At 49.7% G+C, this 27,869-nt stretch overlaps 1 protein-coding gene across 1 annotated transcript; it reads left to right on the top strand.

Moving 5' to 3' along the window:
• MLPH (melanophilin) lies at positions 1 to 27,167 on the top strand (the record flags this gene model as incomplete). Its single annotated transcript, XM_082312234.1, has 17 exons — positions 1 to 110; positions 4,098 to 4,319; positions 4,542 to 4,678; positions 6,097 to 6,135; positions 7,247 to 7,341; positions 8,384 to 8,512; positions 9,893 to 10,092; positions 11,467 to 11,623; positions 16,599 to 16,682; positions 18,395 to 18,586; positions 21,621 to 21,815; positions 24,020 to 24,175; positions 24,290 to 24,382; positions 24,880 to 24,945; positions 25,123 to 25,180; positions 26,598 to 26,695; positions 27,106 to 27,167. The coding sequence occupies 17 exons, from the start codon at positions 1 to 3 to the stop codon at positions 27,130 to 27,132; spliced, it is 2,058 nt and encodes a 685-aa protein (XP_082168360.1). The 3' UTR covers positions 27,133 to 27,167.
• Between the last annotated feature and the right edge of the window lie 702 nt (positions 27,168 to 27,869).

Below are 27,869 nucleotides of genomic sequence, written 5' to 3' on the forward strand. Positions count from 1 at the left end.
ATGGGGAGGAAGCTGGACCTCTCCAAGCTAACCGATGAAGAGGCCAAGCACGTTTGGGAAGTCGTTCAACGGGACTTTGATCTGCGGAAAAAAGAGGAGGAACGGCTGGAGTGAGTATCTGCTCTCTGGTCGGCGAGGTTGGGCGCAAGCAAGCCGTAGCCGCGGACCCCTGTACGTCCTGTTGCACATGGGTTGTGGGAATAAAGTAACGTGTCGAGGGGAAACAGCCAGGACCTGGCTGTTAAAATCAAAGCTGGTGGTTAATAGATTACGTTATCAGTGGCGAGGTGACGCATTCGGGCTGCAAAGGTGCAAACTGGCGCCGCGCCATTGGCAGCGACACAGATCGGTGTCGCTACGGTGGTTTATGGGGACAAACATCTGGCCCCCGCTCAGGAAATGCCTTCCTGGGGCTTGACGCTGGCGTGGCTCTCGCGGGGAGACCTTACCTTGGAGCAAAGGATGGGATTTGGCTCCCTTACTTCTGTTTCATGTGATGATTCTCATGTGTTTAGGACAGAAGGGATATTCAGTGATTCAGTGGGTCCTGGGAGTCCACAAAATCCTGAAGGATTCTGGAAAAGTAACTGAGAGGAGTAGTAAACCTATTGTGGTAGCCTTAAATATGCTATACAGGGGGCTGTGCTGTTCTGGGAAAGTTTTAAGGGGCCACAGATTGGGAAAAGATTGAAAATCACTGGAGCAGCAAATGGATGTATAGGGCATTTGACAAAAGTGCTGTTTAAAGAACGTTCAGTCAGATTAGATTAAATTTTGAGCATGAGAAGTTGTGGGTCTTTAGGCCTTGTTCATTACCTACATCAGGCATTGAACTTAATAATTTCTTAACTTTATTTCAAGAAGCTGCACTGTCCCTGTTCAGGGTCTGGCCACGTTCTCATTATTATCCTGACAGGATGGCCTGCGCTCTCAGGCCAGGCTTGGGCAGTGCTGCGCCCCCGCTGAGCCCTCATACCCTCCTAGCTCCAAATGCTGTGAGCCAGGGCTGGCTCCAATAGCACAGAGATGCTCTAGGGACCAGGAGCATATTGGTTCGTCTATCAGATCCAAAGGGAAAGGTGAGGGATGAGAGTCATCCTTCTTCATTTGGGATATCTGCATCTGAGCTGTCGAAGCATCCCCCGAAAGCTTGCTGTCATGGGTTTCCACGCAAGGCTGCATGGCAGCCTCTACGTTTACACCATTAGCCACAAGAAGCTCTCAGTCACATATTTTTGAACCTCCTGATTATTTTTTTGCCTAACAAAACCCAGCCTGTGTGGGACGCAGAGATAATTCAGTATCATCATCTACCGCCTTCCTCTGCTGGTAGCTCTGAAGTGCAGGACTGAGATCAGACAAGGGTGTTTAAAAAAAATTATCACCCTGGAAAGGGTGAGTGTCTCCCTTGTAATGGATCTGAGCTCTGCCTGGAGGAAGGAGGTGGAGACCCACATTGCTGTGCCCTGCAGCAAAGTGGGTGAGGTGAATTCCTTACCTACTTGACCTTGGTGCCAGACTGGCTTATCTGGGTCTGCTCTGATGCTTAGGAGGCTCCCAAATTGAGTGCCCTGGTATGGGACCTGCGAGAAGGTGTGCAAGATAGGGTGAAGGTCTCACGATGCTTCTCCCCGGCTGCTGTCTTCCCTAAGCAGCGTTCCCTCTGTCCCAGCAGTCACGGCTTTTGGTTTTTTAAATTTGTCATTTAATCCTGCCCTTCAGAGGGCTGGTGTTAACCCAGCAGTGCCTGGCACTGCCCAAGTCTCTAGGGTAGAGCATGTTACCTAGTCCAAGGCTTGGTTGCCTCTCTCCACAGGATCAGCCGTAGCCAAGTCCATCCATCGTATATTTCTGTAATACCTGGCATAGATCAGACCACCAGTCTGGGGAAGTCTGCCACGCTCCTGCATGCCGGACACGGAGCTATGTGAGCATTTTCTGCCTGTAACAAGCTGGGACATGATGTGAGGTTATGGGAGACCCTGCAGTCATTCACCCTGCTCCCTGTGCTTTGACCGTCCTCATTTGCTTTTTCGTTCATTTGCTTTTCTATTCACTGGACTTGTCGCGACCTGCAGGCCGTGAAGAAATGTTGCCCCCCAGCTTGGTCTTTTTCTTCCCTTTCTGCTGCTTCTCTGCATTTTCTTTTTGGCCAAAGCTATTCACCAACAACGGACAAAGGCTTCAGCTGGCCAGAAACTGCACAACCATGCGAGGGTAATGCTTTGCCCGAGAAATTAAATAATGGCCACTTTGTGGGGGCTCTCCCTGCTTCCTTCCATAAACATCCCTGCCAGCAACCCCATTTTTGGGGGACGGCTCCCTGTGTCTCTCCTGGAGCTCAGCTGGACCAACTCCCCTGCAATTTGGCATCCCACCGCTGCTGATTTATTCTGCTGTAAGCAGAGTGGGGAAAGGGCTGGCTTGTGCTTCTGCCAGCAAGAGGAAACAAGAGGCATGTGGTTCCTGCAGGTTTTAAACTGGTTTGGCTGAGACTTGTCCTCCTTCGGCAGGTCTCGTGGGCGAGGGAGGGGAGGTGAAGGGATCCGACCGGTCTCTGGGAACCAGAAAAAGCAGTCCAGTGAAAGATGGGTTCCTGCTGGAAACAGCCTGAGCATGGGGTGGAAAAGGAGCACTGAGCCCAGTCCAAGGGTTTTCTATTTGGGGGTTTGTTTTTAGTAGCCACATATAAATTTACTGCTGGACATCTGCACTAGGTCGTTCAAAACACTACTAGGATGGTGAACAGGTGCCCAGTTCAGTCTCTATACTGATTTTTACATGTCCCAGATCCTCGGTTAATGCAAGTTGGTGTCACTCCAGTGTAACAGCGAACACAGCGTGGCGTGCCGGCAGCAAGCTAGTGATAAGTCTCTCCTGGAAAAAATGAGAGCTAATCCCTAATGTGCAAACTGATTTGGTTAAACAGAGATTAGCTTGATTTACATTCATGTCGTTCTCACCACCAGCCACATCACTGCTCCCATGGACGTCCCAGCACCACGCTGCCACGCCAGCAAGGCTCCTCCTGTGGTCACACCAGCGTCAGCCCATCTCCCCGGCAGCTGGGGGACACTGGGAAGCTTTGTGCTCCACGCTGTGTTCCTGAAGCAGCCTCCAAACCTGATTACTTGAGTTTTTTGGCCCAGGCTGACTTCTGCTCTGGAAAATGCAGCTTCCTAACCCTCCCCAGACAGAAAACAATCTTCTAGGACCTTCCCTACAAGTCAAACATTGCCTCTCAGCCATAGCCCCAAAGGCAAACATACCTGAGGTAGTGCATGGCATGGGGAACAAACAGAAAGCCTTTGGGTAGTGCAGGGGACCCCCACTGGCTCGGCAGGCGTTTAAGCTGGCCCTTGCTGTCACTGGGGGTTCGGCCTCACACAGGCACCTTCCTGCGTGGGAACCTGCTCTAAGAGCTGGGCCTGGATAGCAAAGGAAGCCTGTAGTGATGGACTGCCAGGAGAAGGTGCTGTTGGAAAGCACTCGTGTTGGCCAGGCTTTCACAGGAAAGTCATGGGCATCTCCTCCAGCTGCTGTCCTCTGAACAGCCTCGTTGCATATCGCTTCCGCTCTTGATAAAAGTCTCTGCTGAATTTAACACTGAAGGACTAGATCAAAACCCCTTTTAATCCTTTTTAATCTCAGATTGTTTTTTTTTTAAACTGAGAATTCCAGAAAGCTTTTAATTCCCAGCTGGGCTTCAGGCTCAGAGATTGTCTTGGGCTGGAATGTAGATGAGACTTCAAGAGTCGCTCTCCTGAGGTTCCTGGGATTTATGATCAATACCCTGCAAAGCAAATGGGACAGGTTTTGGCACAACCAAATCTAATCTTAAATGTAACAGTGGCAGATCCTAATGTACAGTAAACCTGCCCTGAATCTGGAGCCGCCTTCTCTGCTCAGCTTATTTAACTCGTGATATGTTATTTACTAGATTTGCCCTACAGCTGTTTCCACAAGCTGCAGGACTCGGGATGTTCCCTAAAAAATCGTTCCTGAAACGGCAGAAGCATGATGGGGTTTGCCACGTGAGAGTTTGCAGTGAAATGCTAACAAAACCTAGTTCCTGTGTTTTGGGATGTTTTCTGCAGGGAGCTGAAATGCAAGATTGACCAGGAGAGCAGCAAGAGAGAGTTTCTGACAAATCAGTCCCACCTCAATGAAACCCACTGTGTCCACTGCCTCCAGCCCTTCAAGTTCCTGCTGAACAGCAAGCATCAGTGCCTGGACTGCCACTTCTACACCTGCAAGAACTGCAGCCGCTACAACAAGAAGGAGCAAGGCTGGGTCTGCGATCCCTGCCGCCTCTCCAGGTACCGCTCCTGTGATGGAGGGCAAGGGGCAAGGCGAGCCCCGGGGCTGAGGCTCAAGAAGAGTTGCCCAAACTCAGCATTCCTTTATGCTTGTTAGAAACCAATTATGCTGGCTGGAAAACAGCCTGTGTTTTTGTTAAGAGGTGGTTTCTGGGTGAGGGTCTGGTCACTGTGAGCATGGCTGGACTGGCTCACCTGTATGTGCATCCTCTCTTTGGACAGGATCGTGAAGATCGGTTCCCTGGAGTGGTACTACGAACACATGCGATCCCGTTTCAAGAGGTTTGGAAGCGCCAAAGTGCTGCAGTCCCTCTACGGCAGGCTGCAGCCGGGGCAGGGGGTGACCTCGGCATTTCTAGGTGAGGAGGAGCGCCGGGGTTTCTCCTGCCCTGCTGCGCACAGGGTGTCTGTGCAGCGCCGTGTTGGGATGTGCACCAAGGGAGGAACATCAGCATTGATGCCACTCTCAGTGCCATGTGGTTTCGAGACTGTGCAAAACATTTTGGGGAGGAAGCAGAAGTTCGAAGCAGTGTGTTCATACTGGGAGCAGCAGAGCAGATGCTCTTGGTGGATTTTTTTTCCTCTGTTAAAGTTTAAGGTTTTACCACAGACTTGAGAATATCTCATGCTTAGTTTTAAAAGTCTCATGTCCTGCAGTTTTTAAGTATGTAAGAGTTGCAGCTCTTGTTTTTCTTTCTTTTAGCTCTTTTTGTCACAGGGGAGAGCTTGTGAAATTAACCCAGGTTTAACCTGCAGGTCCAAAAAACAGAGGGTGAATAGAGGCAGCACTCTTTTTTTTTTTTTTTTTTTCCCATAATCTAATGATTTTTACAGCCAATCTGATGATGCTCTGCCACTGACAAAACTGTATCAAAATTAGTGAGTTACCTGTCCCCATAGCTATGTTCTTCAGAGCTTTATGGATCTTCAGTGCTTCTGAGATTGATCCGATAGTGCATAAATATATGCAGAAAGCTGTTGTTAATGTAGTATTATTTACTGGGTATCTGCTAGTTGCCATTCATACAGCTCCTGCACGGCTTTGCCTATTGCCCTTGAAAGCCAACGTGGATTTTATTCCCATCTTGAGGAGCCACAGAAAAGTTTGCATACATACCATAGACATGAGCTGATTCAACTGGTTCAATCGCTCTACTATCCAGACCACTCATGGCAGAAATATCAGAAAGACCGTGGAGGATAATGGCGTTGAATATAAAATTAATGGACTGAGAGACAATTAATGCAGTGTTCAATCTGAAAATGCATCAGACCCCACAGAAAGGACAATCCTAGAGAAAAAGAAACCAAGCGTGAGGATAACAGTGCTTTAGGCTTCTTTAAATTGAGATTCTGATGTCTTTTTCAAAAAGAGATGATTTTGTTGTTACTACTTCATTAACACCAATGAATTGGCTTGGCCCTTGAACAAGCAAGAATCTCCTTGTGGGACGCATCTCTGGTACAGCAGAATGACATGAGACCATTGCATTTTGTGTGGCCATTTGCTATGGGCTGTGCCTTCCCCTGCTGCTGCACTCCCAGGCGTGTTGCATCAGGACTCTGGAAGGGGTGGCAATAAGCTCTTTGACTTTTAAAAGTCAAGTCCTGTCTCCAAGTGCCTGTTTTGATCTCTGTAAAGAGCCTTTTTGATGGTTGTGCCTTGTGATGGCTAGAGAATGAGAACTGCAGTTAACCATAGCTCTGAGGCTTGTTTTCTGTGCAGTACCTGGAGAAAATGTGTTTGTTTTTTCCCACCATTTTTCTTTTCATTTAGGTCTTCATGACAGAGTTTACAGCCTGCCAGACATTAACAGTAAGTAAAAAAAAAAGAGAATTGCAGCATGCAGCTTGCAGTTCAAGAGAGGTTTCCAATGTCTGTCTTTCTTCACACCCTCCGGCTATGGGCACTCCAGCATGGTTTGGTGTGACTGGACCAGGGAGGACATCTTTCCACTGCAGTGAAGGTGGACTGTAATGCTCATCTCTTGCACTGCGGTACACCTGGGGTCTCCAAGGGTAGACTCTGATACAACAGGGCTTTCAGTTATATGCCAAACTTGAAGCTTGCAAGTACTCATCATCTCAGCGCACCTGAATCATATGCTTAAAGCTGGCCATATTCTTAAGGAACCCACTGAATTTGGGACTTCAGGTTGTGTTCCTTAGGAGCCCTTGCAGGAAAGATTCACTGCACCTTGCCGTTTGATATAGGAAAGAGTATTTTCCCTACCTTGACTATGGACTTGGTCTGGCATTTGTGCTGTTCCCAATGTACTGCTGGACTTGGCAGTGATCTGGGTACAGAGATGGGGACCCAAAAAGGAATGGGTCGCTGATAGATAGCAGAGCTGGCTGATAGGAACCGGGAATAGGAGAGGCAGAGCTGTGTTGGGCTGAGCTGTAGTGCCTTCAAACATTGGAGTCACCCAGATGGACCTCAGGGTGCTCTCTGTGGTGCAGGTGTCCTTCATCTTCCTGCAGTGGTCACTTCCACATCTGTGTTGGTGCACAGCTGGAAGCGGAGGCAACGAGAGGCCATCCTAGCTTTTGCAATATCAAGTGCTACCGGTGGATATCTGCAGTGTTGCCTATGAACTGCACCCCAAAGAGCTTCTACGCTGCAGACTGTGGTCACTGCATGCCAGCTGCAGCACTGGCGCTACCTTAAGATGTTCCTGCCCCTTTCCCATCCTTTGTCCCCTTCCCTTTACTTGTGCAACCTACAGGCCATGGCGTAGTATGCAAAAAATTAAAAAAGAAAAAAAATTTGGGGAGGTATTTCTAATCTGGCCCTTTTCACCCCATACAAGAAGCATTGCCTCACCTACAGGTGCATTGGTGTGACCATCACGGTGGGGACTTACCTCCCCAGGAATGGGGTGCGGGAGCTGCCCATACACAGCATGCCATTGTCTCCCCTCCAGGTGAATGCCAGCTCCTCACCAGCGCTGGCATTGGGGATGACAGCGATGATGAAGACGATGTCCTTCGTGGAGCTGAAGCAGAGTGCTACAGCAGAGTAAGTGTTTCATTCTGGGGCACCTTCTGCCTCGCTCTGGGCCCTCAGCTGCTGCTGGCATGCCTTGGGTGGTGGTGGTGGCTTTCCATGCCACGTTCAAAACTGGGCCTTTCTCTGTTTTTCTTTTCTGAGATGAGCCCCTCTCCCAGTTTGTGTAGAAACAACCAAGTCAGTAAAATCACAGATACCTGCCCTCTGGAAAAAAGACCTGCTCCTGACACCGAGGAAGACCCCAATTAATGTAAACATCCCAGCTCCTACCCATATAATGAGAACTCACCTGTTTTTTTTACTAGAAGAAGAGATACCTGGTAGAGTAGCAAAGCACAGCTGGATTCATTGATTTATCTCCCGGTTTTTTCTGGGACTATGAGTATGGATTGAAATGCAGATTAAGCAGCCTGATGGGAAGTGTATTTGTCCTTGAAGCATATATGAAATCTTCCAGTGTGTTTGAAATGCTGGTACGATTACATACATGCTGTTACATACACACCATCTCAGCCTGCGGCTACAGGTATGTGCTGTATTTCACACACTTGATACTTCATTTTGATCTGCTTCTGAAGTCTGAGGCTTGTCCAAGCTGCTCCTGCCTCAAGGCAGCTGATGTTCTCCCAAATATCTGGGGAGATCTGCCTACAGCATCCTTTCTCTGAAGACAGGGAGATGCTTCAGGACTCAAAAGCATCTCCCGGATCTCTCTCTGAGCTGTAACCTGTCTCAGCTTTCCCATAGTGCCTTTATAAACCAGGAGAGAGCTTCTCACCATCTGCTCATGGCCACAGTCCTGAGACTGAGACTGTGGAAATCAGGAACCCACTTTTCCTTGATTCTAGTATAAGCGCATGCTGCCCTATATACCTGGCTCCCTGAAAGCAGTACAACATCAGACCCAAAATTTCTCTGCAAAAAGCAGGAGCCTTGCTTTGGGCTGTGCAAACTCAGGCAGACTAAGGAGACAAGGGCCCTCCCTACCCCTTTCTTCAAGGTCAACTGTGTTTTATGTTGAATTTTCCTTTCTTGCACTTCCTACGCTAAGATGCGCAAGACAAAGCGCCTGCTGTCTGTCCATCCCTTTGATTTCGAACTGGACTCGGAGTACTCTGCTCAGTCTCGCCACCAGTCTGTGCAGCTCTCTCCAGCAGCCAGCAGCCCGGATGTTTTCCAGGTACTGGGAGAGTGCTAGGGGGTTGCTTTCCTCTCTTCTTCCTCCTTGCTACCTCTGCTACCTCCTCCTTCAGCTGGTGTTGAGGGGTGATGGTGCTGATCCTCACTTCCCATAGCCCTGCTTGCTATCTCTTTTCCCATTTCAAGTGCTTTGCCTAAGGCTGAGTCAGGAGTAGGACATCTGACTGAAGTGAGGATGAGTGGTAAGATGAGATAGCAAGAGGCTCTCTGCAGGCAACGGTTTTCTTGTGTCATCCCATGGCTATGGGACACTCTAGTTTCCAGCGAGCTTTTGGAGGCTCAGTATTCAAGGGATGAAGTGAAGCCAGACTCCTCTCCCATCATCCCTTCCAGTCTGGGGCTGGTTTTACCGTGTGGTGGCACTGGGGATGTAGTTGGCCGGCAGCTTTGTGGAGCACGCTGCCCTTCTGAGATTGAGAAGATGAATCCTGCAGAGCCAGCGTGACTGCAGGGACAGCACCTACGGGGTGGGGGCCCCCATCAGTCAGAGGGGAGAACAAAAGCTCTATGAACACTGGTTATGTCCATATAGGAGACTGTATGTGCCTTAGTGTCAGGAGATCCTGACAAGGAGCAGAATCCCTGGCCAGCTCCAGCACAAGTGGCTGCAGTGAGCTGTGCCCCATGATCCCAGTGAGGGTTTGGGGTCAGCCATCTCCACCTTCCAGCTCTGGGGAGCAACACAGACAGGGCTGCCCTGGATGGGGCAAAAGATCTTCCAGCCTGAGATGCTTAAGATCAAGCTTCCTGGGCTGCTCCTGTTTGCCTTTTCTGTTGAAATTTCACTTTAAAAAAATTAAGCAGCTTTAAAACTTTAAACTGTACCCCTGGGTAGAACTAGGATGTGCTGAGATGTGTAACAAAGGCTTTAAAAAAAACCAATTCACATGATTCTACATAAATTGATAAGAATTTTGGGCAAACAAGTAGATTAATTCTTTCTTTATCTAAGCCCGTCTTTATGCAGCAGAATTCAATGTGAGTCTAGGGAGGCCTCTGTCGAGATCATCCAAATTAGATTTATCAGTTGCAGGTTATCTGAGGGGCAGAAGGTGGCTATTGTTTGAATAAGTGCAAGGGGATGGTGTTTTAAAAGACTAGAGCTTTTTGCAGTCTAGCTGTAGGGACTCTGTGCCTGGTTCTCGTAAAAATAAACAGTGCCCCCTGGTAGTGATGAGAAGTATTGCTCAGGGTTCATCAGCAAGACAAACAAGGCTTTAAAATGGATTATTAGGAATTGGCATTATAAAAGGTCAATCCATGCGTGTATTGGAGGATAAATCTACAAGCTGTTAGCAAAGGTCGGGAGAGGCAGCGAGACCTCATGGGCAGCTGCTCAGCAGCAATCCTTATCTCTCAGTCCTTCACAGATTTCCCCGACTCACCTGAAGATGCCTCGCAGAAGGAGCCCAGGATCGCAGAGGCAGATCTGGTCTTCCACCACGTCTTGCAGGAACAGGGGTCAGGCGTGAGCCCACCAGAGCAGCACTTCAGCACAGAGGTTCGGCTCACCGTCAATTCACGGAGAAGGAGCCCGGAAAGAAATGTAAAACCTGGTAGGTGTCACTTGCCAGGCTCCTCTTGTATCTTGGAGAAAAGTGGCTGCAAGAGTTGGACCAAAATGAAAATGTCTGATTTTTTTGAACAACCTCAAAGCCACTAAAAGGCTGGAGTGTCAAGACAAAATACCCATCTGCAAAAGTGATTTTTTTTTTTTTTTTTTTTTTTTTAAAATGAGAGAATTGGCTGAAGTTATTTGGTTGTAATGGGCTGGTTTTGTCCCCAACAAACTCATTCTCAAAGCCAGAAGGGTTGTTCTTAAGGTGTCCAGCCCTTTTGTATCTGGAAGTCTTGTCCAGAGTAAACTAGGTACAATTAAATGAGACTACTAGAAGCCAGACTAGAAACAACGGGATGTCCTGCAGGCAGAGATAGATGAATTGAACTCCTTGCCAAAGGATGTTGTAGATGCAGAAATTTTAGAGTTTTAAGGGGACTTGAATTGGAGTAAGACTGGACAAGAACTGGAGGCAAGCACTGGGGGTTGTTAAGAAGCATCCTTGTAGCTGGGCAGGGTGCACTGGCAGGCTGCAGGATCTGTGGTTTCCTGAGTCTATAAATACCCTAGCAAATGACGGTGCAGAATTTGCCTTTTACTACTGTTGTTTTCCCTGCTGCAATAGCGGAGCCAGGAGGGTACTGGCTTGTGCATATGCAGCTGTAGAATATATATATATATATATATATATATATATATATATATATCCCTCTGGGTCTCCAACTGCTTGGTTGTATTTTCATGTGCTTGATTTTCAGGGCACTAGGAAACATTGGATGAACCTTACTGTGCATTGTTTAAATTCCTACTTTGAGCCCCTCTGGAGCGACATAGCAGCAGGGCCCCCTGGCTTGTTAATTCCATTTTCTGTCATTGTTTTTGTCTCATTTGAAATTCTGCTTTAAAAAGGAGATATTCCACTCTTTTAAATGCTCTGTCCTAGACTGGTACCTCTCTAGCCTGAGATAAACATCTTCCAGCACCTGAGCAATGCATGAAGGGCAGCGTCCAAACCTGTGTTCCAACAAAACTGGGAAAACAACAGCAATTTTTGGTGAGGGGCCTGGCTGTTTAGGGCATGAGAGAGCAAGGATGATGCTCCTTGTGCCCACTGCTATCTCAGCAGCGCTGTGTGGGACCCTGCTGAGCTAGGTGCTGTGCGGCCACAGCGGATGGAGCTGCAGCCTGGCCCAGCTTAGCCATCTTTAATCTTGATTTCTCTTGCAGAAGCATCTCCTGCCAGAGGATAGAAAGTGTGATTTGGAGAAGTGCTTCATTATTTGCTTGTCTTAAGGATGGGGCTGATGTCCAGGAAGTAACTCAGGGGTGTGAATCTCTTTTACCTTTGTGCTGAAGCCTACTCTCTCCAAAGGCAGCCCCTGGAACGAGCAGCCCCAGTCCCGGTACTCTGCAGATATGGACACCTCTGACGAGGACGTGAAGGGAGCCCAGTTCACTACCTACCCACTCCATCATGCAAAACGCCAGAACAGAGCCTCCTCCCAGGAGAATGTCAGCCACTCTGGGAATCAGGTACCAAACAGCTGTTGAACCTCTGGTGAGACCAAGTCTGTGGCCAAGCCTCTCTTGCCATAAATGGTGCTTGTTATCTGCAAGGCGCAGGATGGTTCAGAGGAGAGGAGAAGCCGTGGTGGCAAACCAAGGTAGTCTCCCAGCCAGGATGCACAAGGGCAGTTTGGTGCCCATGCTTCCCATGTGCGGGTCCAAGAGGGAGCAGAGTGGATCCCAAGATCTCTGTAGACTCGAGATCCCTCTCTCCTCCTCTTCAGCTCAGGAACTGAAGCAGCTGGGAATGTAGCCACTTTGTATTGCCAGAACATTACAGCAAGCCTGTGGGATGACCTAGGAGCTGGCTCATCTAGGTGTCATGTCTTGGTTGCGTGGCACCAGCGAGATGAATGCCCAGGCCACGTCCTGCCCTCCATGTTGTGAGGGACCTGCCAAGGTGGTTGTGAAATGGGAGCAGGGCTGAGATCTGGGAAGGTGTGTTTAAGGCTCCTTCATTCATTAAGGTGAGGAAGAACAGACTTTTCTCTGCACCATTAGGATGATGCAGAACTACTCTGGAGCTCTATGCTTCTTCTCCCAGGTTCTCCTTCCCGCCCTTCCACTTTTACACCCGTGGCAAAGAGAAAATCAGGCACTGGTGCTTCACTCTGCCCATGCTGCTGTCACAGTAACAAGCCTGCCTTCATTGCTGTTAATTTTCCAGCCTGTCCTTATTAATCTGCGAGTTACCTATGGTTTTCTGTGTCCCCAAAAAGGCTTTCTTCAACTGAACGAACTGGTGCTTTATGATCAGACCAATGTTTGGAGGGGGACAGTTAATAAGCATCAAGATCCTTTTCTTCCTTTGCAGTGTGTAGTGTTCCTGCCCTGGTAGGACTGGGTCGAGATAACCTGTCACGTATCTCTCCTGAATGACGATAACAGGGGGAACAGTCTAGAGAAGGGTGTCAAAAAGGGTGCGAACTTGTGTTTTAATTGTCAAGCAAGGACCTGCAGTTCCTGATGCCACCTTTGCGAAAAGCGGGTGGTGGGAATGGTAAAAAGCATCCCTCAGACCTCTTAAGCTGCAAAATGCACGGTGATGTTTGACTACACAGATACACAGGGAGAGCCTGCTCCTTGTCTCTGCTCACAGCTGGTAATTTTGCTGGTAATTTTTACCCTTTGGGTAATCGGTGGGGGGATCTGTAACCACAACCATCCCTCAGCACCACACTTCATGTGCCTGTGTAGGGAAACCTTTCCTTTGCCTTTTACTTCTCTTGGCATTTATTTTAATTAGTAAATGCCATTCCTTTTTCAGTCAGCGGTAAATGGAAGAACCCTGGACTGGGTATCCTTAATGAGGCCATGGTACGTTAGGCATGAAATGTGCACCGTGGTTTGCAGTGGGGAAATGGGGCTGAATTCCTACCAGCGCTTCAGATTACTTCCTTCATCAGCTGGGCAAGCTCTCACTTCAGGGCAGTCCAGCGTGCTTTGTGGTTTGCTCCGTCACACCAGTACGAAGGCTGCTGTGAAGCCTTGTCACTCTAATAGTTATAAGACATCTTCTCACTCCCAATTTAACCCCATTTGCTTTTATGCCAACATCGTTCATTAGTTTAAATAGCTCTTCATCCTTCCTGCCTTTTGTGCTGCTGATGGGTTTACAGCTAGCAACCACCCTCCCACAGAGCCTTCTCCTCAACCAGCAGGAAGAGACCTGTGCTGGACCATTAACTTCAGAACGATGCACACCTGCATCACTGTCGCTGTTGGCCAAGGAGAGGCCAGGTACGAGCCCAAAGAATAGAGAATGCAAGGATATCCAGATTTCGGTGCTAGCCAGCTCTGTTGTATTGGCAGAGCTGGAAGGGGTTCAGAAGAGGCTGGTGTCCATCCTCTTGTCCTGAGGGACAGTAGATTTGGATTTGGGACAGTGAGCAGTAGACTGCATTGTCCTGAGCAGCAAAGCTGTGGCTCTTGAGCTGCTTACAGGCACTTCCAGGGTACGTCATTGTCGTGGTTTAACCCCAGCCAGCAACTAAGCACCACACAGCCGCTCGCTCTCTCCCCCCTGGTGGGATGGGGGAGAGAATCGGAAGAGTAAAAGTGAGAAAACTCATGGGTTGAGATAAAGACAGTTTAATAGGTAAAGCAAAAGCCGCGCGCACAAGCAAAGCAAAGCAAGAAATTCATTCACTACTTCCCATCGGCAGGCAGGTGTTCAGCCATCCCCAGGAAAGCAGGGCTCCATCACGCGTAACGGTTACTTGGGAAGACAAACGCCATCACTCCAAACGTCCTCCCCTTCCTTCTTCTTCCCCCAGCTTATATCTCCCAGCTGTCCTGGCTCTGCTCCCTCCCAGCTTCTTATGCACCTGGCAGAGCACAAGAAGCTAAAAAGTCCTTGACTAGTGTAAACTCTGCTCAGCAAGAACCAAAACATCAGTGTGTTATCAACATTATTCTCATCCTAAATCCAAAACACAGCACTCTACCAGCTACCAAGAAGAAAATTAACTCTATCCCAGCTGAAACCAGGACAGTCATGTAGCCATCATCAGGGCTTCTGGGGTATCCCAGCCCCCTATGGGACATCCCAGGGGACAGCAAGAATGGCTGAGTACGACTGGTCACCCTGGCGCTGCACTTCTCAGAGGCTGTGCCCTTTGGTGATTCAAGATATTGGCCTGTGGAGTGTAAGGTCCAGAAGCATGTTTGTTAACCCCCATTAACCCTGTATTGAATCCCATAGCCTCGCTTCAAAAGCAATGTTTTCCTGGTAGACGCCTCATTGGCATCTGAAGGTTTCAAGAGGTGGAGACCTCAGCTCTTTGCCCTGCATCACTTTGACCCCACAGATGAAAACCCTCTTTCCTAAAACTGCCTTAGGTGCAAGTTTGTCAAAATATGTTTGATCTGAAAACCGCTTTTACTTTAATTCTGGAGAGGATGCACTGTTCAGTCCCAAACACAAGAAACTTAACTTTTCAAGTAACAAAAGCAGAGGCTGTTCCCTAACCCTGTGACTCCAGGAGCTGAAGGTGCTAGAACAAAATTTAAAAAAAAAACAAAACAAAACAAAAAACTATTAAAAAAAGCCCTTAAACCTCATAAGACATGAAAAGAAGCCCTGAACTGGTAACTGTGCAGGTCTTTGCCTTTAGGTCTTTAGAAGTTAGGTAGGAACAGGACCAAGCCACAAGGAACAGTGCCAATTTACCAAGTTTCTTCCCAAAAGCTGTTCTGCTGTACCTCAGGGAAGCTCAGTGGTTCTGGATTCCTGAATCTTTGATGCCATCTGGCTTCTCTTCTTTACATAAAGCTTCTGTTAGAGGTCTTCGGTATTTGAGAGACTGGAGGCAGCACCTCTGCTGGAGTAACCTGTCTTCCCTCCCCAGCAGCAAGTGATAGTTTGCCCTAACTGATGTCTTCCTTATGGACTGTGTTTTAAGTTTCTTTGGTTTAAATGTTTTAATACAGAGCAGCATTTGCCAGCCTTTGTTTTGTGGAGAGCACTGCAAGGTGGTCCAGCCCCTGATGGGGATGCACCCTAACAGGTGACCACTGTGCATTAAAACCAGCCTGGCTTGGGAAGGAGAACGAAAGCAAGCTCTTCAGCTCCTCTCCTTGTAGCCCATCAACAGCAGACTGTGCATTATGCTCTGACCTCTCTGAACCTCTGTGTTATGGTGGCACAATGGTGCGGGGTGCTCAGCTCGTCACCATCTCTTCCCCTGAAGCTGATGGACCATCACAGACTTCTCATTGTCACCAGGAGCGATGCAAGAGTCAGGCCTTCAACAGTACGAGAAACCACTTAGAGATGGGTTGGATTGCTTCCTGCCAGTGGGTTTAATGCTGTTTAAGGATTCATTCAGTTCAGGACAGTAATTACAGCACCCTGCTTTCTGGAGTGTCAGGTTTTTATATTCATCTTTCCTTAAGCAGATGCAATCTCTCCAAGTTGTTGTGAGGATCTAATTAATCGAACACTAGTGAGCACAAAAACTAAGTGAGAGGATGGAAATGTTATAAAAACAAAGCCAAGCCCTCGCATCTCTTTGTTGCTGCATTTACTTACTGCATTTGCTGCTTGTTCCCCTTTGAATGGGAGGCAGCCACTCAGAACAGCAGTGATGTGGGAGGCAGTGTTATAAAACAGGCAATATTTCTCATCATTTGTGTTTTATTTGTTTAGATCAAAGGAGGAAGACTTATTTTTTTTAAAGAAAGCAAAGCTTCAATTTCTAAAAGGGAAAAAAAAGTTTCCTTTAATGTTTTCAGTGATTTAATCACAAAAGTTTGTCATGGCTCTTGAGCATAGAAAGTAACTTCTCTTTGATTTTCAGGATTTTGTCTGTCTTCTCTCCATGCCCCTTTTTTTAGTTGGAAGAGTGAGGGAGAAAAGAGGGGCAAGCATCTTGGTAAATCAATGCATGGGAAAGTCAGAAAATTTCAAAGTGTGTTGGGGAAAACTTTCAGCTTTATTTTTTCTATCTGGAATTTGTCATGGGAAATTCTTCCCTCCTTCCCTTTTCCTTTCCAGCGCTGTATTGGCAGGGGGATGATGGGGTAGTAACTGCTTGACAAATGCGTTAGTAGGAAGTAAAAATTGACATTGACTTGAATTTCGGGCAGCATGTGAATGATGGCAAGACAGATGGCTTTGTTACAGACTGGTGCTTTTGTCTGGACAAGGGGTCAGTGATGTGGTTTTATGCTCACTGCTACTGATGCTTCGGTGGGAATTGCGGTGTGCTGGGTACTCAGCATTGCTTTGAGTTTTCCAGATTCAAGGAGAGGCTGTGCACCTCCTGGAGCTCTTCAGGGTATCCAGGGGCATTTTTTAAGACATTATTTTTTAATGTCTTTTAACTCAACCTGCTTGCTGCTTGCTTTCTTCTGCTGGTTGCACTGTTTTCTCACTGTCCTGGTAGTGGTGGCTGGTCTGTTCTCTACTCCTTTTCTCTCTCTCTCTCCTTTCCTCTAGATCCATGAGCTCAACAAACGCATGTCTGCAATTGAACGCATGCTGAACCGCTTGGAGGAAAAAATCCTGGTGCGCTCTGATGAGGTAACTGGGCAAAGCCGGGGCGCACTCTCTGCAGGGAGATAGCGTGGGCTGTGCTGGTCCCTTCCCCTTGTCATCAGAGGTGCTGCTCTGAAACATCTGGCATTGCAGGGAGAAAGCCAGATAGACAGAATGGCTCAGGTTGTTTGATTTTAATCCTCTGTTTTGGCCTTGGAGGCTCTTCTCTAGGTTCAGTCGATGGAATGCCTTAGAAAACATGCATGGCAGGACAGAAACAGAAGGAAATTTAATGTGTGGCATTTAGGCCTCCACGCAAGCTAGTGCTTTCCTTGCCCCTTCTGCACAAGGAAAATTGGGTTTCAGGTTGATACTCTATGAAATGCTAATTTCAGGAGTACTGTTAGGTGGGTGTCGGTACATCCGCAGAGCTGTGACGGCTCATGGGAGAATCAATTAGTACCTATGAGGAAGTCACCTGGTGACATTGTGAATATGAGATCTGACTCAAGAAGGATTGCTGTACGTCTTCTGAGCCGCCCTTGTCTTACCATGCCATCAAGCTTGGAAGAAAACAGCTAAATTGAGTTAAACCTGGGCAGTGATGTAGACTCTGTGAATACTTCGGTCACTTAACATTGATTTTGGGTTTCTAATTTTAGACCATGTGCTCTTTTCCTTCGTGTGAACTCATCACCATGAGGTGCTCTGGCGGCTGATGGCTCAGTAGAACGGGCAGTGATAATTACAGAGAAGCCCCCTAGGCATAGATGAAACAATGCAATTTCTTCTTTTTTCTAAAATTTGTAATGGGGATGGCCATGTCTGTAATGATTCAGTGTTTCTGTCAGTAAATCTGACCAAGGGAGTAGGAGACGTGCACATTTTCAGGTTCCCATGCTTTCTTCCCATGTCTAGGGCAGATCAGAGTAGAGGCAACGGGTCTAAAATGCTGTGGGACAGGCTGAGGTTAACTATTAAGAAAAGCTTTCTAGCAGAAAGGATAGCAGAGCCCAGGAATAGGTTGCCTGGGAGAAAGACTGCCTGCTGCGGATGCCGTTGTTCAAGGTCATTAAGAACAGCTTAGACAAAAACCCATCAGGTATGACACAGATAATTGTATTCCCGTCTTAATGCAAGGGACAGCGAGTTCAGTAACTTCTGGAGATCCCTTCCAGCGCCTGGGAGTTTAATAGGATTCTTCTGCAGGTACCACGAATTGCACCTAATAACAGGGCCGGGTGGAAATATGCCACCTATCCTGCAGGAAAATTTGCTGCGACTTTTCTCATCGCAAATAAAATTACCTAGAGGTTCCGTGGCTGCCTCCCTCACCCTGGTGGAGCATGTCTTTGGGTCACTGTGATTCCTAATGAAAATAAGGTGATTTTTGGCCACAAATCCCCTATGCACACCTTTTCAAGCAGGGGGGAAAGGCAATTTTCCACAGGGAAAAGCAAGCAAGTTCTGCATGTAGGGAAAATGGATGGGAGGTTCTTTAGATCAACAGTTTGTATTCCTCAGCATGAAGCTGGAGTGCGGCTTGCTGGGCTCTGCCGCTCCCCTGGGCAGGCTGTCCGCCCCTTGTGCAAGTGGGTGTGGAGAGGGGGCTTGAAGTCCCCTTTGCAAAGTCCATCTGTGGTAGCACTCCTCAAGCTCCTCTGCCAGCCAGTTTTGGTGAGTGTGTCTGGACCCAGGCATGCCCCATTGTCCACCCCAGGAGACTCTTACACAACTCCCTTCTTCTGCTCCTTCAGTCTCCAGCCCCAGAGTCCCAACTTGATCCTGATGCCGAGGAGGAGGAGTTGAAGAGGAAGCTGGAAGAACTGGCTAGCAACATCAGCGACAAAGACGTCTCTTCTGAAGAAGAGGAGCGTGAAGAAAAGAAGAGAGTGAAGAAGCCAGAGATGAGTTCCTCCGGTGATGCCATGGCCAGAGATGCTCGAAAGGTAATCTGTGTCCTCCCACCCATACTGTTCTGGCCTCCATCTGTGGTTCCTTCTGCTCTCGGTGGTTTATGGCTTACACCGTGATAATACGACTCTTCTGTCCCACGCATCCGCCTGGATGCCTCCCAGGGCTGTCTGGCTCAGCTGCCTGCTTAAACAGGGTATCAAGGGATAGGGAAGTCCCAGGGTGCTGGATCTGGACCTTTGTCCTTGTAGGCTCTCCCAGTCTCATCCAAAAGTCAAAAGTAAAGTCTCTTAGAGGTCTTGCAAGCTACTGCCTGTCAGGGAGAGGTACACAAGCTCCACATCTGTTTAGAAAAGTTGTCTCAGGATTTGGATGTCATTACAGAGAAGAGAGTCCTGGGGTGGGAGGAGAACTTGGTGATGATTTAGTACCGGCAGCATTTGTCAGACACCTGCTACAGCTTGAAACGTCTCTTCCAGGCCTGTCAGTGCTCCTGCGCTAGGCAAGGGACTCCCAAAATCCCTGGTCCCACTTTCGCTCTGCTGAGTCAGCCTCTCCTGTACTTACAGCACTGTGCTGGTTCCTGTCCCCTACTCAGTGGTGGGTGATCCATGGGGACATGGGTCAGGGAAAGGAGGAGGGATCACAGCATCTATGCAGCCTCATTCCCATCACCCCAGAGGGTCCCTCACCCCCGTGGCCCACTGCAGCTCTGATTTATCCCCCTGCCTGCTGAGTGCATTTCGGAGATCCGCTTTTCCCCCCTGTATCCCCGTGGCAGGGCTGGAGAGGCGTTCATTTATGTGCAGCCTTGCAGGTGAGAATTGCTTCTCTGGCTGGAGAGCAAGAGCAGACAGAGGTTCTGGACCGCTTCGCCCTCCTTTTGCCCGGCAGGTGGTAGGACTGGGTGACAGCATCAGGGATGAGCAACCGATGACGTTGCAGGTGACTCAGAAAGAAAGGGAGATCTTGTGTGTCCCCATTTGTGCAGAGCCTCCCAGGATGGTCCATTAGCACAAAATGGAGAGGTCAGCATTCCTTGTTGGGTCTCTAATGGCTTATTTATTCATCCCCTCCCTTCTGCCTTGGCGGTGGATGGGGCACGCATGCATTTGCTCTGACACATCTGTTGTTGGTGAGGGCAGCGAAGGAAGCGAGTGGGGTCTGCGCTGCCCCTCTCCGCTCCTGCAAAGCTCATTTCACCCGAGGTTACAGATCCTTTTGTTGTCCCATGAGGCCTCTCTTTAATGTGCTTTTGTTCCTCAGCCTCGCAAGGCAAAACCTGGCTGCTGCTGGGCTTGGAGAGTGTGGCTGCGTGTACTCACGTGGTGCATTTAGGGAGTCTGTCTCAGGTATGAGTCTCTGCACAGCTCTACATAAAATCTCAGGATCAGAGCAAGTGACTATTCCCAGGACAGCTTCCTTCAGGGTTTTGGGTACCGTTTGCTGTGCTCTTACTGACACTGGATCAGCTGTGTGTTGCATCCTTACCGAAATCCTCTTTCACTGCCTCCTTTTTCCTGAAAACTGCTTTTAGATGATTGCTGCAGCCAGACTTAACTACCACTCATCGGTTGAACGATGTGCATCTTCTTAGTAACCATTTCCAGTTAATTGCAACACAGGGCATAAGTGGTAACTCACCAAGCCAAGGTAACAATTCCTGTGTAAGCTGCTGATCTGCAGCAGACAGAGGCTCAAACCCTGACCTACACTGAGGAACAGGGAGATATTAGTGGGGTATCAACAAAAGTATCTTCATTCTCATAAAATGAAGCCCAGATTCTCCAGATCTGCTACTTTCTTTGACCAAAACCCAGCTGTGAGCAGGGAGGATACAGGTACATCTGTTGTTTCTTAGTGGGGTCGTGCAGGCAGGTAACACAGGAGATACACAACAGCTCCTAAGCAAAGAGAGACCCAGCTGCATTGCAACAGCTCAAGCAAAACCAAATCTGAGAAGTGAAAAATAATTCTGCTTTTTGCATCGCAACAACACTCAAAGTGTCAAATACCTTCATGCAGTATTGAGTTAGAAATGCCTGCAGTGATGTAGATGGACCAGCCTTGGTCAAAGGCTGTGTCAGCATGGATTTTTTTAACAGCAACTTTCCTTATACTTCTACCAGATCCAGAGTTGGATTTTGCATGATTCTGAGTTTGTTTTTATGTGTCTTCTCTCCTGTCAGGAGGAATTCTTCTAACTGGGGAACACTGTGATGAAAGCAGGTGCTCCTAATGGAAAATGTGAAAAAAAAAATGCTGTACCATGAAGGTACCATAAAATGATAAAAATATCAGCTGGACTGAGTTAGCTGGTTCTCTGCAGGATGGCTAGCCTGGAAATACATGCAGTTGTAAACACAACTGTTTGTCACCAGTGCATATATCACCCCCATCTCCTTGGTTTCTAGGAAATTATCAGTTGAGAGAGAGATGATGAGTTTCTTCAGTCTATTTTTACACGTGCTTAGTGCCTTATCAAGCAAAAGGCAGCACTTAAGAGCATTATTGCTATCAGTGCTCCTTGGGGTTGGAAGAGGGGACGTTAGTCCTAAGTTCTGGCAGTGTGGCAATACAATAATTTTATGGGCTGGGGTTTTTTTTTGCCAGAAACTTAAGGAGCTATTTGCATCCATGCTCAGGCCTGCTGAAGTGTAAAGCAATATGCTGCAATTAGACCTTAACTGCTGAGTAACTGAGTGGCCTTCAGGTGGCTGGGTGCTGCTGATGTCAAACAGCTCCGGTGGCACCGCTTCCAGTGAGAAACACATCCTTCTATAACCTCTTTTCCAAGCGTTTTGAGATGACTTCTTTTGTCACAGCCATCCTCCAGAAAGCACAGGCTGAGATCAAAGCTCTGCTTTAGCCACGCATCCGTCTCTGGTGGAGAGCCCTTCAGGAACAGCGTAAGCCCTTTAATTATCGCTTCTCCATCTTTCTCCAGCTCCTGAAGGTCTGATGCCCCTTTCACCCCCCACTTGCGCTGTTTTGTACACCACGTTAAAATAATGTCCTCATTTTTTTCCCCCTCCCACCCTCCACTTTGGCTGTACGGGGCGTTCACAGAGGTCATCAGCTCAGGCTTTGAGTGAAATCACAGCCAAAGTACTGAGAGCCATAAACGCCACGGAGAAAGCAGTGTGTGAGTCGTTGCATGGAGAGAGCCAGCGCAATGGCAGCTGTGCCCTCCCCCCAGGGCAGCTTCCCAGCCTGGGAGACGGGAAAGAGGTGGCCGAAGCGTACCGTGAGCTTGAAGAAAACGTAAGGTTCACAAGAGCTTTCTGCAAGCAGGGAGGGCATCGGGGGGTGGGAATACAGAGGAAACCCACCCAAAATTTCTTGTTAGTGGGTAGGTCAGCATTAAAAGGATGGGCACCACAGAGGGATTAAAGAGCCTGGTCTTGTCCAACAGTCACCAGGGCTGTCTTACAAGGCAGATGGGACAACAGCAAGTGCAGATGCTCTGTCTTGTGGCTTCTCTTGCCTCGGTCCCTGGTTCCCCCTGGGTGAGTGCCAGGGAGACAGGATGAGCGTGGTCCCCAGCTTCCTGTAGCATCACTTTGCTGGACTTCAGCAGTCCTGTGCTCCAGCTGCAGCAAAAGCTTTTGTTCCTCTTCTCTTTCGTTCCTCCCCAGCACGGCATTTCATCAAGGCTTTTACAAACGAGGATAGCATGACCTATCTGTTTGCTAAGGCTGACTTGTGCCTGGGGCTGATGGGCTCGTGCAGGTGATAAGTTTACATCTAGAGCATTATCCCCTGCTAGGTTTGTGTGACTGTGTGAAGCACCAACAATTTTTTTAGCTGCTGTAAACCCATATGAATCGATTCCCTGTGGGAAATGGATTGCATCCACAGTGCTGTTTACCAAGCTGCAAAGAAACAGCTTAAAGATGGGGTGAAGAGTCGTGTCTCCATCCGTGTGGTTGGGTTTCACTGTCAGAAACATCCTGCGATGGGGAGCAGGGTTTTAAAACACGATCTGTCGTTCACCTCTCATCAGGGAAAGCTTATACATAAAGCAAGCACCTGTTGGGAGCAGAGTGCGCTTGGAAACAGCACCGTCTGGCAGCTTTCTGGCCAAATGCACCTGAAGAGGGGGGACTGCATGAATGTTTTGAGGTTCCCCCTCTCCCAGGAGAGAGGATGGGGCTCGGAAGGACATGAACTTTGGGCTTAGTGCCGCTGCCGTCAGCAGTGGGGCACGGGCGAAGCGGTGGGTAGACGATGGCCCCAGGAGCTGCGTGCTCATCCTGCCGTTCCCTCGAGGGCCCCAACCGAGTTACGGCTGGCTAGCCACTCTCCGAGGGATGGCACCTGCCTCAGAGGGCACTGGGAGAGTTTGATGGCCCAACAACAAATTATGTCCCTGTGACTCACAGGTTGAGCAGCTTGACGGATAGCACCCGCAAATGTTTGCAATCTGTTACGGCCTCAGGGTTTGCACTGGGATCGGTGGGACCTAGGGGATGTGGGGAGTGTTGCTGTGATTTGGGTGGATGGTCAGTACTTCAGTGCATGCAGGGGGCACGTGCCCGGCAGTTTTGCACAATACCCAGCCCAGGAAAAGTGGAGAGGGCTGGAGGAGCAGGAGTTGCATTAGCAGTACCAAGATTTTGGGATCAGCAAAACAGTGACCACAACCCATCTGATCATCTTATGTGATTGCGTACAGATGTATTAATGTCTCCTAAATTGCCTTGCTTGGACTTGCATCCTTGTAGCAGCCCAGGAGGAGGCAAGTGACAGCAAAACCAGTGGTTTTATTGGGTCAGGTCCTTTTACCCTTCTTATCTAGACAGCAAAGTTAACACATTGCTTCCCATAGCCACTGTGCACCCCCAGCCAGCACTCTCTGGTTCACCCCACCTGGTTCACCAGCTGCGCAGGGCTCCATTCACACACGTTTGCTGGGGCTCTCGGCTAGGATCATTCCTGTGTGTCCAGAGCAGTCCCCAGAGCTGCCTTTTGCAGGGGTCGGGTTGGTTAACTGCCCAGGGCCAAACTCCCAAATCCTGACCCTACTCCCAGGAACCCAGCAGCACATACACCCCTAAAAAAGACTGAGTGGCTTTGGAGAGTCGGTCTATCTCCTTCCCAGCTTGCTGGCACCACGGGACATAGCAGCCTGCCCTTGTTTACAGGTACCTGCCTCCTCTCTGAGCACATGGCATAAAGATGCTGATGAAACTCGAGTAGGTCACCGAGTTTTGGTCCTTCCTGTGTTCCCATTGAGCCTTTTACCACTTCACCTTGTTGTTAATTGCTCTCAAAAAGCCCAGGGAAGGGAGGAAATGAGATGAAAAGCCCTGCCAGAGCTACTGGTACTGCCTGTGCTGTAAGGCAAGAAGACAGTCATAAAATAGTGGTAGGAGCTGTTGCATCAGGGGCTGCAGTCACACCAGAAGAGGAGGACTCCAGGGAGGTTAATTCTGCAACGTGGGATTTTTTTTCTTGTATTTCAGGTGTACCTGACTGCTGGGAAGACCTACCAGCTCGAGAAGACCCTGAAGGAGCTTGAGGAAGGGACTCGGCACAGCGGCACTACCGACTCGGAGCTGTCAGAGCTGGAGGACAAAGTGGCCTCGGCAGCTGCTGAGGTGCAGCAGGCAGAGAGTGAGGTGAGGGCTTACGTCTGAGAGCTGCTTTGCCCAGGCCCCCAGCCAGTGATGGCAAATGAAGCCAGTGACGGATCCTCTGGCCACCATCTGTATGTTTTTTTCCTCCCTCTAAAGATATCAGACATCGAATCTCGAATTGCAGCCCTGTCCGCTGCAGGGCTGACAGTGAAGTCGGTGGAAAAGGCGAGGAAGAAGTCGAGCAGGCAGGTGAGCGTGGAGGACAGTGGGTGTGAGAGGTCCCAGCCCTGAGATATATGTGCTCCCCTGGGTCGTTGCTGCCATCCCTGGGTGCTGTGAAGGGCTGCCTGGCTTGCTGAGCTGTGCCCAGCTCCCTCCCCGCTGCCTGGTACTCTGCCCCAAGGCTCCAGGAGTGGATGTCTCACTGAGGATGGGGGATAATGCTGATTCCTTACATGCAACAAGAGAGGATTTATTATTTGGGGTGCTCTTCCTGGGGCTGCAGGGAGGGCCCTCAGGGCTGCTGCATGCACCACAGCCTGGACTCAACTCCTGTGTTCCCATACTGATTTTTATAATCACAGTTCATCAGGCAGAGTTGCTGTCATGGCAGTGTGCTGCCTCTTTTGCTCACCTTGGGATCAGACCAGGCTAAACAAAAGAGGTGAAAATGCAAAGAAAGGCAGACCGAGTGGTCAGCCTCCTCTGCACCCCCAGAGAAACCTCTGCCCTTCCTCTGCCCGCAGGCTATCTGCCTCCACTCTCCCGGTCCCACCAGCAGCAGTCCAGGGGAGTCTTCGGATGACGTTAAAGTGAGTATGTGTTTAATCTGTGCCAGCTAGTGCACCTTTCTGGTGTGCATGTGGCACGGCATTAAGCCTGGGGACAACCAGGGTCTCCAGGGAGCGGCTTCTGATGTAGTGGCTTCGGAGAGGACTTCTGTCCTCCCATCCCCTTCCCCACGGCAGGCTGCTCCCCTTCTCTTGCAGGCAATGCCTGGACTGCAGGGGTTCAGGAGGAAGTTCAACAGTCCCCTCGAAAGCACCGGTAAGGACCGCGGCTCTGCCCGTGGGAGGTGGGGACCTGTGGGTGGATGGGCTGGACTTTGGGGGACACTCGGTCCTCTCTCTCTGCATCCAGTTGTGTGTCTGCATTGGGGGTCCCCTTCCCTGTGCTCATGGCCTCCTGTTAGGACAGCCACAGGGGAAACCCGTGGTGGATAACTTAGAAAGGAGGAGGCAGCTGGCAGGATTGGGGACAGTGATGGGAGAGTGGAGGTCAGGCTCAGTCCTCCAAGAACCAGGACTTTCTCTGCAGCCTGGGCTCCTGCCACCCCAGAGTCCAGGGAGACATCTGTGTTACTTCGTTTGTGGCATCCCGTTGAGTGTTAGGCCTCAAAGCCTCGCCTAAACCCATCATCTCTTCTGATAGAAATTTCTTCCTTGCTTGGTCATCTTGGGGAAGGTATCCTTGACCCTGTTGCCCACCTGCCTCGGCCACTGGTCTCTGGTGGGGGGCAAGAGGCCTTCCACAGCCAAGCTATGACAAACGGCAGCTTTGGAGTGCTTTGAATTAGACAGTGACCTGAAACTTGGCACAGCAGCTTGTGTGGCAGGGGGCAATCACTGGAAACGTTTCATCCTGACCGGTATCAGCGAGACCCATTAGGAAATGACTTTTCTATTTCTCTGTTATCTTGCCTCATAAGCTGATAGGCAGAAAGAAAGGCTCTTCTTCCAGATAACGGAAGATGAAGCGGGGAAAGATCATTTAATACAGAGAAGGAATCGCGTTTCCCACATGCGTGTGGACAATTAACAGTCCCATTTCCCAAGCTGAGGCTGGTAGGTGGAAAGGTCCCTTCTTGTGCTGAGGAGGAGTCATCTGCTCTCCTTCCTGCGAACGGCAGGCAGATAAAGGCAGCCCAGAGGACACGTCAGCCCATGAAGAGATAGAGGGATGTGCAATCAGGACGGACGTCACCAGGCAAGCCTAATCCCCTCTGCCTGGGCTGGGTGATGGGGTGACTCGATCTCCTGACCACCCTACCCATAGGTCAATGACTTGCAAAGTTGGGCCTGCAAAGTTACAGCTGGTAGAGGTTGATGGCAGAGAAGGGGAGATGACTTAGTAGGTCAAGAGAGGGTCAAAGCCTTGGGGGGTGAGAGCTTCTCACGGCCAAGGCTTTTGCCATAACATGGAGGTTTCCGGAGCAGAGGTCTTGGCAGTTGACCGCTGGCAGGCTGACCCAGATCACATAGCGCTCTGGAAACCTGAGTAGCAGCAGCTTTTGCCTCCCTGTTGTCAAAGGGCTTCCCACCACCCTCCTGGGGAGGGAAGTGCAGTCATGCATCCAAAACCACAGTAAGTGGGGGATAGTAAAACCCAAGTGACTTGGTGGGTAACTGAAGCCTCTAGTGAAGTGAATGAGGACCTGCTGCCCATCTCTCTTCTTTCACGACAGGTCCTGATGACTCCTTCGACCGCAAGTCTGTTTACCGTGGCTCCCTGACACAGAGAAACCCCAACGGGAAGAACAGGAGGGTGGAGCGGCTCTTTGCGGTACGAACCCAGCCACCTGGGAGGGTGGCTGCCCTGGGTTCCATGTGGGACCTGCTTCCCTGGCCTTGTGCAGAGGGACCTGTCCCTCCCCATGCTCCCCTAGGGCCGGCAGAGCCCCAGGCCCTCAGCATTGGTCTTACCATGCTGACCAGTGAGGGCAGGCACACCTGGGCATCACCCCCTGAGGTCTGGGATGTCATAAGCCCCAGGGTGGGGGGACCAAACAAGATGTACATCTTTAAATTCCCACTGCCCACGTGGTTCATGGGATGGGGCAGGTCCTCGCTCCCTGCAGTGGCAGGTGGAGGGGACAAGGAGCATGCTGGACTTGTCACCTGGGGTGGCAGAGGTGGCTCGGGGTGGTGTGGGCATGGTGATGAGCTGAGGTTTCTCCCTCCGGTGCCTTGCAGAAGCCTGTGATGACCCACCTGTCCTGAGGAGAGGGGGACCCTCCTGCCACTGCATTTCACTGATGATACAAGACCTCAGCACAAAGCCTCGCCACTTTCCCCCCAATGCTTGCTCTTACTTCTCCCATGCTCATCTCTCCCTGAAACCCCAGACAGGAGGGAAGCTGGAGGCCATGGGCAGGGGTCTTGCCGGTTGCTTGGGATTGAGGCACTGAGGCGTGGACACGTGGCCAGGGGCTCTCATGGGAGGATGCAGGCATGAGACTTCAGCTTTGGGCAGCTCTTTGGTACCAGGTCAACCAAGGGGACCAGAGGAATGCAGAGCAGGAGTGACCTCCTCAGAGGCAGCTGGATGTCAGTGTGGCTTTCCAGTGTGGGGACTGGGAGCAGTGACATGGCCCAGCCCTTCACAAAAGGCCAGTGTCATCTGCCACAGTCATTGCATCTCTGTCAGAGCCTCTCCCTGCGCTCTCCCAGGTTGGTGCCGAGCAGGGACAGGAGCTGACGGCAGGCACAAGATGCTCTTGGGGTACCCTAGGTAGAGCAGGGACTCAGGCATCCCAGGCTGGGATTCAGGTCCCAGCACTGGTCCCAACTCCTTGTGATGTCCCTTAGAGCATTGCTTCCCTTCACCGAGCAGCAAAGCAGGGTGAGAGCAGCACTGGCTCCCTCCCAGTGAGCACTTGGCCAACACATCTTTGCATGAAGCTATGCAAACACCCACTAAGGCTTCTTGCCACTGTGCCTGAAGCAGCTGTGACCAT

The sequence above is a fragment of the Platalea leucorodia genome (assembly GCF_965183815.1).
Source record: "Platalea leucorodia genome assembly, chromosome: 5".
In the NCBI taxonomy this organism is placed as follows: Eukaryota; Metazoa; Chordata; class Aves; order Pelecaniformes; family Threskiornithidae; genus Platalea; species Platalea leucorodia.